The 13,829-nt window shown below is 34.6% G+C and overlaps 1 protein-coding gene across 1 annotated transcript; it reads right to left on the bottom strand.

The window, feature by feature from the left end:
- Positions 1-11,806: 11,806 nt before the first annotated feature.
- LOC122068780 (MYB-like transcription factor EOBI) lies at positions 11,807-13,353 on the bottom strand. The gene is made up of 3 exons (XM_042632682.1): positions 13,086-13,353; positions 12,615-12,744; positions 11,807-12,505 (listed from the first exon to the last, which is right to left on the bottom strand). The coding sequence occupies exons 1-3, from the start codon at positions 13,240-13,242 to the stop codon at positions 11,890-11,892; spliced, it is 903 nt and encodes a 300-aa protein (XP_042488616.1). The 5' UTR covers positions 13,243-13,353; the 3' UTR covers positions 11,807-11,889.
- Positions 13,354-13,829: the final 476 nt, after the last annotated feature.

Below are 13,829 nucleotides of genomic sequence, written 5' to 3'. Positions count from 1 at the left end.
AGCTCATCAACAAGGTCTTAGGTATTAGAATCGGGATCAGCCGTTTTGCCTTTGAAATACCGATTCATCGATTTTTTTTTTTTTTTTGAACCATTTTACCATCTCCTGTATCAATACCACTGCTATATATGTATCAAGATATTGTATCAATATTGGACAGCGGCGATATCGATATGTATCAGCCAATATGATAGCCATAACTTGAACTGTGCTTAACACAGCCATTTCCTCTACATTCAAGTCTAAAATACTCTCTTTTTTTTTTTTTTTTTTCCCTTATTGGGCAATAAAAAAGATAAGGCTAAATTCGTCGCATCTCTTTCTAGAGGCATCCCCACTTCTTTTGTTTATTAAAAACCAAAAAGGTGTGCATTAAGTTCAAATGAATCCTTGTCGTGAGCATCCATTTAAATTGCTTATTACTAATATTCATAAAATTGGCCAAATATTAAACTAAAAACCAGTCTAAGGTGCCACACATTTTTCCTAAAAAAAATCTATGGCTTGTCACTGTAGTGTCCTAGAATCCAATTCCACATTCATTTTTCCATATGCGCCTCCCTCTCCTCTTTCTCTTGGCCTATGAGAGAGAGAGAGAGAGAGAGGATTTGTTTGATGGGTAGTGGATGCCTTAAAACCTTGGATTTATAATTGGTTTTTTTTCTTTTTTTGGCTAAATCTTGCTAGGAACTCCTTGTCTAGTGTATGGGGAAGAGAAAAGATTGGCTTCACTTAATCCATATTGAACACCCAAATAGGAATCATACTACGTACTACTGCTCCCCACTTACAATTCCCTTCCAAAATCTTCAAACAGCATCCTCTCTCTCTCTCTAGACTCAACACCTTAATTTGAAATGTGAATTAATTTACAAGTGGTGGAGGCTCATACACCTAGTAGGTTTCCACAATGGGAAGAGCTGATAAAAATAAAATAAAAAACCTTAAACAAGCTTTCATGTTAGTCAGAGAAAGCCAATTTCTATAGAGCTTCTTCAAGTCAAACAGAACCTACGTGTCAAATGTTTTTCACACCAAACACCATCTTAAAACGTAAGCAGTGATTCCATCTTGAAGAACCTCACCAAATACCACTTCCTCGTTTACTTTCAAAAAGATCAATTTATTATAAAGTAGTAAAGTATTAGTTGGTTTGACCCATTCTTTTTCTCCTCTATTATGGGTATTTTTTTTTTTTAAATAATAATGCTAATGTTTTGAGTTATGGTCAAGGCCCCCTTCTTAATCAATTCTTTGGTTTTCATAATCCATAAACTAAACTAATGCGGCAACGCAACATTAGTCGCCCTTAATAACATTATTAGTACTGCGCACTCTGGATTAGAAGCTCCACTAATTGGTTCCATAACTTCTTTTTTGGTACAAAGTTCTTTATGGAATCAATACTAGACTAGATTCAACCCTTGTACCTTTGTGTCTCACTTTAGATTACCATAAGGAATTTTAACTCTGCTCTTCAATTTTTCTCTTACCAAAGTCTAGTGTAGAAAATTTACTTCACCAGTGGCTCAAAGTGCTCCAAAAAGAAAAATGTGGCATCATCTCTCTTCTCATCGTCCATACTATACATCTTTTACTAGGGCACATTTGATTTTTTACTCGTGTATCATGTATTGAGTTTTTTTACTCATGCACAATTGACTATATTCATCGTCATTTTTTTATTATTTGTTTTAAAGTAACTTGTAAGTTATAGTTTCAACTTGCGAACATTTCCAAGATCGAAAAATGGGAAAATCTTTTTGAGAAAGTGGCATAACCTATGACTCTTCACGTGATTTTTTTATACTATTATTATTAATTTTTTTAGGAGAGAAAAAATGAATAGAAATATCTCTATAAAAGGGCTTAGGCTACCCCGCTTGCTTAAGAACCCTCCCATAAAAAAATTAACCATAACATTAGCATTATCTATTCTGTTGGAATTTTAGTTTTAAACTATGGTCAAATTGGTTTTTTCAAAATGATCTTTTTGAAATTCAAAGTAGTCTTTTTGAAATTCAGTTTTCCCCCTCAAAAATGTCTCTTCTATTTTTACTATTTTGTTTTTAGCACTTGTGGAGTTGTGAATGAATTAAATACAACTCACAAAAGTTTAGTCCCACATTGCTTAGGGATGAAAGAAAACTTGGATATATATGCAGGAATGTTTGTTAAGAGTGCAAGCCCTTTGGAGAGGCATTCTTCCTTGTTATGTGGGGATCTTTGGGGTGCTTTTGAATCACGCTGGGGTTGGGTGGTTCAAAGAACCTACTTTTTACTATATGCAATTTTTTATTCCACACTTTTTGCTAAGGGACATTATTGGTGTATGTACCCAATAAATGTACATACGTAAGTATATGTACATGCATGCACCTATACGTATGAGACATGTACGCTTCCCCATAAGTGAATGTACCCTTCCCATTACAAAGAGACACCTGTATACTTATGGATACCTATACAAGTATATCCATTCGTATACAGATGCTTATATTCCGTAAATACAGAACTCTGATTCTGATTGGGTCTTGTACGAAATACATACTTACACTTTTTCCTAAGAGACATATTATTGGTGTATGTACCTAATAAATGTACATACGTATGTACATGTACATGCATGCACCTGTACGTCTGAGACATGTACCCTTCCCCATAAGTGAGTGTACCGTTCCCATCACAAAGAGACACCTGTATACTTATGGATACCTAAACAAGTATATCCATTTGTATACAGATGCTTATATTCCATAAATAAAGAACTCTAATTCTGATTGGGTCTTGTACGAAATACATACTATGAGAGTTTTTTGCTTCTTTGTTCTTTGCAAGTGCTCATGTTCTCTGTTTTGCCCTCTATTATTATTTTCTATTTGAAATTCTGAGTATTGCCTTCGGACATACCTATGGGAATTGCTTATTCAAGTGCACCTTAAGCAATTGGAGAGTTGTTTTATCTTGGAGGTGAGAACGTGAGGTCAACCCGGTTGCATACATAGATACGGGGTGTTCAAATACCTTAAAGAGATTATCTTTATACGACTCAACTCTACTTAAGACAGACAATTTCTGCTACTGTTTCAGAGGATTGCTTGAACAAGTAAGTCATCTTTTACTTGTAATTACATTTCAATTAATATAATTGTTTTTGTCAAAATCTTATACCTATTGCTTTACATATTCTCATTTTTTATTTTCTTCTTTAAATTCCTATTTATCATGGGAAATAGGCTTGGAAAATGAGAGACAAAACTTCATAATTTTGGGACCATGCAGACCCATCTGATCTAATGTTAATTAATCACTAACATTGCCAGCAGTTTTGATTCTCAAATGTCCAAAAAGACTATTAGGGGATTTAGTCTTTAGCTGTGATTGAACTAGAGAAATGTATGATTCCTCTGCAAAGAAAATTTAGACCCAATCAAATTAAGCATAAAACAAAAAATAACTCTGTATTTAGCTTCTTTTTTTTTTTTTTGGGGTAATGGTATTCACAATTGGTTTTTATTTTCTTTCTGTCTCTCTCTTCTAGATTAGCTTGCTTACATGTAAATGGTGGCAACAATCAAGGTCAATCCCCATCCATGCCTAATCTTTGGAGTGAACAGCTCTGGAAACTCATTCATTTCTAAAAACAGTGACTTGGACAAGCAGCATTTCCCCATTAATATATGCTAATTGTGTATTATAAAAGAGAAAGGTGAAGAAGGTGATGGGTAACCATCAAAGAAGTTATGATTAGCTATCTGAAATATTGAGTTCAATACAAGAAAATCAATGTAACAAAGCAGAAAAGTGTATGTTTACTTAGGTCGAGATAGTTTCATCACCGTGGATCACGGGCGAAAATTTGCATTATATTAATCACAAATTAATGAATTGAGACCCATTTAATTACACAAACTAATCTTCCACAGTTTGATCATACTAATCAGTTTCTTTAAATGCAAAATATTACTGAACCATTTGTAATAGTTCATAAAATATTGGAAGCATTAAGTTCAAAAGTACATGTTTAAGTACTGTTTATCCAATGAAAAGCCCTCAATTGAGCATAAAAGTTTTCAATCCAATCATCCGAGTTAGGTATTGAAATAGGGTACCTTACACCACTAGCATGCATGTGGTTCCTCTTCTCTCTACTTTCAATTGCTTAGACGACTTGTTCTATCATAGTTATGTCTTCTTGAAACCTAACACACCAACCTTAGTTTCAAAGAAATGAGAAACTCCCACTCACCCTTCCCATCCCCCCCCCCCCCCCCCCCACCCAATTTTTCTTCTGTCACCGAAAGAGAAAAATGGTATTTACTTAAAGTGGAATCCCAAGTTGAGCATGAACAGAATTTGTTACTTGCAGGGAAGCTTACTAAGTATTTCAAGTAATGACCTAAAACTGATATTTGAGAGAGATGACAACTGGGACAAGCTTTCATGTGAGAGTGGGCGTTTTTAGTCTTGAAGTGGCATTATATTTAGTTTCTTTCAACATAAACTTTCACGCAAGCAAGGAAAACATTACAACATATAAGACAAATAAAATTAGTCCAAAATGGTTAAAAAGTGAAGCAAAATAAAGTGTGCATACAAGTCAGTTTCTTCTATGCCCTATTTTCCAATTCACTTAGATAAATGAGTACGTCCAGATATGATTACACCCATATATATTTTGTAAATTTTTATGGGTTATATAAGTAGTTGTCATATGAATCCCCAATAATTTGACGAGGGAAAACAAGATTTAGCATTGTTTAATGTTAAAAAATAAAAAAGAAGGTTTTCTGGTCTACCAATCTATATAACGAAGCCATGGTCGGGTGTCTGCTTCTGTCACGTGGTAGATTAGATTGGTTTAAAATTTTGTTAATAGATAGACCTCAAGGTCTCCTGTTCATAAGTGGATTGTCAAGTTTCAATCAAAATGGAGTTTTGCTATGTGGGAAATAAAGTAGTGAAAATTTAGAAGTGATCCGATAATGGTCAGAGTACGCATGCCAATACATGTTCAAGTAAACAAAGAAATGAACAAAAAAAGACCATTATCCATTGTTGATCTTACTACTTATGCGAGGTCTTGGTATATATATCTAGGCCATCTCTTAGGTATCTAATGGTTGGATTTTCCATTTGATTCTTCTGTGTGGTAGAATTAGATGTTTCAATGACACTCTTACCTAGTCGGGGACTACCAAATTAATTAGAATAGGAAAAAGAAAATACATGCTCATAGTATGTACTACCTATTCAGTCTCTATTTTTTTTTAATTCCTCTCTTTCCTCATTAAATATACATTTTCGTTCTCCACTATTGACTTGACATGTAAGAATCCAACATAAGCATGCATTGTGTAGATGTCTCTCCTTTTTATAATAATAAATAATAAGAAAAAAAAAAGTATAGATATGCCTCTCTTTAAAAATTATTTGTATTTTTTACATTGACTATATTTCACAAGAATACATTAAGCAATGACATTTTTCGCAGTTTTATATTTGATTTTGAGTCAATGAAGAAAGGAAGAGGGTTCTATGTTACATCAATGGCAGTGTGAAAGTATCATTTACATAGGACCCATGTGTCAATGAAAAAAGAAAAAAATAAATAAAATTATGTGAAAAAATGTAATATACATTGATTGGTTGCATGGAAAACTTTTTTCCATGAAAAAAAAAGGTTAAAAAAAAAATTTGATTAAGACAATTTCCAACCAATTAACTCCTCAAAAGATCAGTAGCCATTAAGGAGTCTCACAACCTACAACTTTGCAAGCAACTTCCACCAAACACCATCACACCTCTTATGGTAATCCCAAACTTTTCTTTTTTTTATTAGGTTAGAATCACTATTCCCTGCAGCTCCCCATGACAGTGACTGTTCAGGAACAATGAAGGTAGCGTGTCATACGTTCTAAATGTATCTTATTAAACAATGCTAAAGGTTTCGGAATCCACCGTCACCAACCAAACTCTGTCACGTGCAAGGACGCGTGTTGAGCCAGGGCTATGTAGCTGGGTACTTGGGTTTTGGCCGGATTATCAGGGTTTAAAAACTAGGAGTCGGATCCAAATTGGTCCAAATGATCTCCGGTTCAGGTTGGATCGGTATCGATTACAACCCCCCTAAACCCTAATTTTTGTAGGATTGTAGAGAATTGGTCCATCCAATATAAATTTCAAACCCTGGATGAATCAGGGTTTAAAAAACTCGAAATTAGGATCTAGATTAATTCTGAATTATTTCAATCCTTAATCGGTTTGTGGGAATCGATTAAACCCCTTAAACCCATGTTTTCCTACACGAACAGTTTTAGATCAGCTAGAATTGGTTGATTTGATAATCAAGGTTTAAAAACTCCAAATTAGGATCCAAATTGGTCTTGGTCGATTTCGATTAAGAATCAATCTAGGTTATGTGGGAAATGAGTTGATCTGATCTGATTTTTCAAACATTGGTTTGTTTCAAGGTCTAAGAATTTTGATTGAGAATCAATTACGTCAATCCAATCAGATTTTTCAAACATTGGTTTGTTTCAAGGTTTAAGAATTTTGATTGAGAATCAATTACGTCAATCCAATCAGATTTTTCAAACCTTGCCAATATCAAGGTTTAAAAATTCAAAATCAAGATCCAGAACAATCTAAGCTGATTTTTATTGCGAATCAAGAACTGGACCGATCCAATCCAATCAGATTTTTCAAACCCTAGACCGGATCAAGGTTTAAAAACTCAGAATCATGATCTAGATCGATCCTGCCAATTTCAATTGATAATCAGTCTGGAATCGGTTGGAACCACATAAACCCTAATTTTCGTACAAAATCGATCTGATCCGATCCAAATTTTCAAATGGACCGAATGGAAGAGTGTGGGGAGGGGGCCCAGTGAGTTGACGGTGGGTTACAAGATCTTGAAAAACATTGAAAGAGAGAAGGGTCCACCGACCCAATCACCGACGGGAACGTACGTCATAGTGACGTGGCGGAGAAGACTTGAAAGCCGAGTCTTCGGGCACTGGTGGATGCCAGTTGTCAAAAATTCTTTTTCCTAATGATTTCGTTTCTTTAGATTGTTGACGTGGCATCCCCAACGAAAAGAAAGAAATTAAAAAAAAAAAACTTTAACTTCTTCACTTCAACCGTTGCGGCTGTCAGTGCTTCAGTCGAGGAAGCCTAAATCTTAAAAACCAATATTTCAAAATTTTTAACGGTTGAAACGTGTGTGACCCCTGCACTTCTTCTACGGTGGGGACCACTTTGAAGGCTTTGGAAAGCGGCACGCGGCCACAAACATAGATTCCGCCGCCATTACTTCCGAGTTCCAATCCCCCCTTTTCCCCAATCTTTTCCTTTCTTTTCCATCACGTTTTCCTTCGGTTTCCAACTTCTTTTACTCGCACTTTGCTTGCTAGATTCTTATTCTATTTTACTTATTCCAACCCCCCCCCTCCTTTTTTCTTCCACCTTTGCCCTTTTTTATTTTCTGGCAATTTTTTTTTTTGCCCTCACAAGTCACAACAACAATGGAGAGGTACTTCTCAATATCCTCTCTCATACTAATCATGTGGGCCCCATATCATTGTTACAAAAATCAGAATCTGATCATTTGAATTGGTTGATTTGAATAGTAGTTGATCATGCTTGATCCCGTTTTCGACTTCTTTGGAGTGATCGAATCTAGGGTTTTTGGGACTTTTTTTTTGGATTGAAATTGGCAAGGATTGATTCGATCCATATTTTGAGTCTCAAGTCTTTTCTTGATCATGTGGGCTTTTTTCGAGTCAAACAATTTCTCATATTGTGATTGTTGAAGGGTAGGAGATTCCCCCTACACTGTCGGCATGAGAAACCCTTTTCCATTTTATTTTTTTATCACGCGGCATCTTAGAGAACAAGTTTAAGAATAAACCTAAGGCTTTCTTCTTTAATAAGATCAGCATCAACCCCTAAAACACGTCTCAATGCATACTTAAATTCCTTAATCAACTTTTAGCATATAATAATCAATTGTTTATTTCAAGTCTTGAAACCCATAATGGTAACTTGGTAAGCACCATATGTTTTCAAAATAAGTTATAGTTTAGCCAACACAAGTCATGATATGTAATTCACCAAAAAAAAAAAAAAAAAAAGTCATGATCTGTATGTACACACACGCATTGCTTGGAATGCATTAATTAAACTTAAAATAATATTATAGTACACATTAACCTTATCACATGATAAAATGTCTCATAGGAATTGTCCCCAAAACTTTACCCAAAAAAAAAAAGAGAGAGTTGTTCCTAGAAATAAAAATTTTTAATCTAAAAACAGAGTAGACATTAATACATTTGAAAAATAATTTTTTTGCATTTTGGTATTTTAGAAAGGGTTCTTTATGATGCCAATGTGGGAAGGAATCTAAAAGTTGCATTAATAGTGATTTTGAAAAAGGTATCATCCACAAGGGGTCCATAGGTTTAGAATAAGAAAAAAAATAATGAAAAAACTCACATAATAGGAAAATTGCACACTAGCATCATGAGAAAGTTTTCCCTTTCTTAAGCTAGTTTCTATTTACTTATTGTTAAAAACTGTGTAAAAAGAAAACTGGTATTACAAAAAAAAAAAAAAAAAATTCATTGACTTTCATGACTTTTCTATTTATCTCTATTAATAGAAAAGTTTCTATAAAATAGAGATTTACTAGCATACTATTAATAAGATAGTATAATACCAAAGTAAAATTTTCAAAAATCATGTGAAAAGGGGCATCTTTTTTCCTTTATTAAGAAAAATCTTGTGGAAATTAAGGGGCATCTTTTTTCCTTTATTAAGAATTAATAAGTGCATAGTTAAGGGGTTATTACCCTTCTTTAATTTTCCTTCTATTCTACTAAATTTTTGTTTTTGGTGTACGAAGAGTAGACTTCTTTCTTTTGCATGGAGACTGAAGTTGGTCAGGCATGTCATGCAAGCTTCCTATATTTATTGGCCAAGTGTTTTTGGAATTTCAGGTGTTGTTACCCTAAAAATTGAATCTCTAAAAAATGCCTTTTTATGAAAAGAGAAAGACAATAACAAGTTTTTTGCATACCTGTAGCTAGGCCTTGGTCTACTTTCTAAAGGAACAAGGGGGACTAGGTTTAAGAAGAGTTAAAGAAGTGAAAAAAATCTAGCCTCCTTAAGCTCATTTGGAAGATAGTTGCAAATTCATATGGTCTTTGGGTCAAATGGATTTATTCTAAATCTCCCAAGGATGACTCATTCTAGACAATATTATTATAAATATATTAAGGATGGCTTAATTTGGATGATACCTAGTACTTCATATGCTATCTGGTCTTGGAGGAAGATCCTCAAGATTAGACATCTTACCATTGATGTAGTCAAATGCAGGATCGATGATGGCTTGATAACTGGCATCCTTGTGGAGTTCTTCTTCATTTTAATGACAAAATTCCTTATGATGCTAATTTTGATAAGATGACCTTAGTCTCATCGATTGTTTCTGATGGATCTTAGAGCTCCCCCTCCCCCTCCCCCTCCCCCTCCCCCTCCCCCTCCCCCGACTTCAGGAGATCTTGCCCTTATTTGGATCAACTATCTTCCATCTCTAGGAGACCCCCAAGTATTGGGGATTTGGTTAAGTGGGTGATCTCTTCATCCTCTTAGTTCTCCTCAACCTATACCTGGGACTTCATCTAGTTTAAGGGTAATGCAGTCCCTTGATGCCGTGTTGTCTAGTAACACACCCCAAAACACAGTTTATCACTTAATGTGCTTTGACGTACTCCCAACCCACTCAGGAATTTCTTCGGCATTGAAATACTTGCATCCCAAATTTCTGTTTTGTTTGGAATGGGGTGGAAGATATTGATCACTTATTTTTTCGCTACCCTTTTGCCATGCACATATGAATTGGAGTCCTAAGTAGATGTGGGTCATGCTGTATTCCTTTGCATTCTTTTGAAGGAGAATGGAGATGGGTTTATAGAAATTCAAGGTCAATTCAGCTTGTGACCTTCTTGCCGAGATGGCTTTTGTGCTTCAATCTATCATATTTGGTGGGAGTGAAATATGCATCAATTTTTCTTCTTGGCCTTATAATCAAAAGAGTTCCATTGGCTTTGCCATCAGACAAGATTAACCTATAGGCTTTAGACTCAGATAATTTTGGAAATTATCATATTGTTTACCTTTTTGGGATTGCAAATTAGGCCCGTTTAAGTAGTCTATTTGCTTTTGTTTTGTTTGTTTAGTATTTTGGTTTCCATTTTCTTCCTGGGTGTGGTATTCTTCTTTCCTTCTAGTCTATCTACATAAAAGAGAGGGGGGGGGGGGATCAGCCTTCTCCACCATGTTTTAATTCTTTGTGCAATATCATTCTCAATTTCTCCTTCTTTATTTATGAGTAAACTTAGGTACCTAAAATTTTTGCTCTGGAATATTTCTCTATCATCATTTTTTTCTACCTCACTTTCAGTCATATTGTTATGAAAAAATACACACCATATGCTTTGTTTTTTGTTCAATGTATCTAAAAACCTTTTAATTCTAAAGTAGATATCCATAATTTCAACTTTGCATTTATCATTGCTTTTGTTTCATTTACTAAAACAATATTATCATTAGCAAAAAAACATACACAAAGGGATCTGATATTGAAGGTTTCAAGTCAACTCATCTATGATTAATGCTACCAAATATGAATTTAAAGTTGATCATTGATTTAATCCAATTATAAATAGGAATTTCACTACTTTACCCCCCCCAAAGATCTTACACTAGTCACTACATCATTATACATATCTTTAACTATGTCCATGTATTTAATAGAAACATTTTTCTTTTGTTAAATCAACTCTTTATGGACTTTCTCATAAGAGTTTTTTTTTTTTTTTTTTAAAATAATAATAAAAACTATATGAAGAACCTTTTTACATTCTTTTAAAATGTCCATTAATCTACTAAGAAAATAAATAGCTTATGATCTAAAAAAATCTCCAAGATATAGTGGATGGAGAATACCTAGACTAGATGCCACATAAAAGGTGATGCGCTATAGTTCTGACTGTTGGTAAGATAGCATCCATTCAAGAAAACTTCAAACTCCTGTAATTACCATATCATGCTTTTTAAAGGGAGTAGGCAAATATAAACAAAATTTCATTAAATGTATACTTGTAATATCTTATTGGATGGATATCTATAAACAATGAAGGTCATTTTGGACCTCTAACAAATGAGGTCAATTACATTCTCAATACAATTAAGTACGGAGAAGTGTCCCAAAGCACTGAATAAGTCCAAACCAGAATTTCTGAATAAACCATTGAACCGAACAAGTGACCAGATTACCAGATCAAATTAGAAATGACCATAGCAGTTAATCTCTTTTATTAATCTATATAACCATTACTAATTTGCTGATTAGGATAATCTTGGACTAATGGGCTTTCACCATTTGTCAATCATTGCCACTCTCTGCTTTCTAATCTCTTGAACCAGTGTCTTTAATCAAGAAAATCCATGTTTCTATTAATGGTGACACAAGTGAAATATGGTAGATCCAATTATTATTCACAACTTGAACTAAAATAAAAGAACAAATTAAAGTTTCTAATTGCAGAACAAGTTTGATATAAAATTCTACAAATTCAAATTGAAAGAATGAGATGGGTAACTTAAACGTACATATATAGTTCCCCTTTTCCCAACAAAAACCAGACCCTCCACCCCCCTCTAAAAAAAAAAAAAAAAAAAAAAAATGAAAAAAAAATTGAAAAAAAGAAAAATTTTGTAGACAGTAAGTACTGTAGTTGTTCTTGACCAATTGCAAGATCCTCTCTGTAAATTTGATTTCTCTTTCCTTCCTCTTTCTTCTAACAATTAAATGGACTACTGCTGTAGAAACCAAATGTCATCTCCATTCCACAGATTCTCTGATACATCTGTACCATCTAACCAGACATTATTGTTGTTTTGTTGATCAATAGCTTGGAAATCCAATCCATTGTTGAAGTACCCAGTTGGGCTAGTTAAGCAATCTGCATAGCTGACTTGTACAGATCCTGATTGGAACCCATCAGTACAATTGGTGGCCGGAAAATTGTAGTAATCGGTGGTAAGGTCGGAAACCGGCGGAGATACTACTTGGGTTCCAAACAAATCTGAAGAAGCAGCAGCGGCGCCGCTGGAGGAGTCCTGTGCGACGACGACCCCAAAGTCTTCGTTTCTCGACGTGGGTAAGATCTGTCCTGTGACTACGTTATTGGGAAGATTGTTGGTGTTGTGTTGAGCAGTAGTGATGGTGGAGGAGTTGTTAGAAGCTGAAGCCGCTGCTTGGATTCTCTCCACCAACCTCGGCATCCATACTAGACGCATAGTATCTTTAAATCGTTTGCTGTTCACGTCGCATTGGAGTTGTTTTGCGTGTTTCTGAACTCTTGTTCTCCAGTAATTCTTAATCTCATTATCTGTTCTTCCTGGTAAGTGTTGAGCGATTTTCGACCACCTATAATTAATCAATCAAAGAAGATGATTAAAATCAAAACAAAAAACAGAGGAGGAAAGAAATAAAATTTCCAGTATGGAGAGTTTGATAGAGAGAGAGAGAGATATACCGATTTCCCCAGCGAGAATGAAGCTCAAGGATTAATAGCTGTTCTTCAAGGGTGATGTTACCACGTCGAACATCTGGTCTAAGGTAGTTCAACCATCTCAATCTGCAGCTTTTCCCAGTTCTTTTCAGACCTGTTTCAATCCATCCATTAATTTCATTAGGATTTCACAAGAAAATTACTTAATATTAATAATTGGTAAAGTTTCCTAAGAACCCACTTTTCTCATAATTTATTTTCTTAAACTTGGGTTTATAACCCAAAAAGCTGCTTTCTCTGTTATTGTTAAGACACCAAGAAAGGATTTTTTATTTTATTTGGTTGATGGGTTTTGGTTTCTCTCTGGAATCTCTTCCAACAAAGTACAAACCCTGTTCTTATAAACCAAACAAATTAAGTTAAAAAGAAAACTAAGAAGAGAAGATTAATCTAGATTAGCAAAACCCCAGTAGAAAATCTGTTTTTGTTAATTACCTGCATATCGAGCAAGGGAATTCCAGCGACCTTCACCATGGTTAGCTATGTAATTGATGAGTATGAGATCTTCTTCAACAGTCCATGGACCCCTCCTGAGGTCCATCTCTTCATCACTTTGAGTTGCGGAACTGCAAAGTCTACCATTGACGTCCATTTCCCAAAATTTGGAGACTTTGATTGATTGATTGAGAGAACAAGATATTAATACAGAGAGAGAAGGAGATTGGGGGGAAGGGGCGAGATAGAGAGAGAAATAGAAGGAAGGAGTGACTAGATTAACTTGAAGGGATAGAGAATGAAGTTAAAGGCCTTTTATAGATATAGAAGAGATGAGATGAGACTGAAAATAGAAAATATTAAATAGGATTGTGACATGTGAGAAAACACGCAGTAAGGAAAGACTAAATTAAACCATAAGCACAGCACTATCACTTAAATTAATATTATTCAACTCATGGTAAGTTTGAGTTTTTTCAAGTTTGACGCATTGACTTTCCACGTCTTCAAAAAAAAGAAGAACAAGAGGAAGAAGATTTAACAGAAGAGAGAGTTCCGTCTGAAGTGATTTTTTTTTTTTTTTTCCTTTTCTCTGACTAGTAATCACATTTTTGGGAAAAATAAAAATAAAAATAAAGATCTGATCTTGGAACCAAAGCTCTCTTTACTCTGCAAACTCATAAGAATAAAAGCACGATGACAGAGGTGAAAGGACGTCAGGACCAGGTTTTGGCGCATATATGC

The sequence above is a fragment of the Macadamia integrifolia genome, unplaced genomic scaffold, assembly GCF_013358625.1.
Source record: "Macadamia integrifolia cultivar HAES 741 unplaced genomic scaffold, SCU_Mint_v3 scaffold457, whole genome shotgun sequence".
Taxonomy (NCBI): Eukaryota; Viridiplantae; Streptophyta; class Magnoliopsida; order Proteales; family Proteaceae; genus Macadamia; species Macadamia integrifolia.
This window is presented reverse-complemented; position numbering and strand designations above follow the sequence as displayed.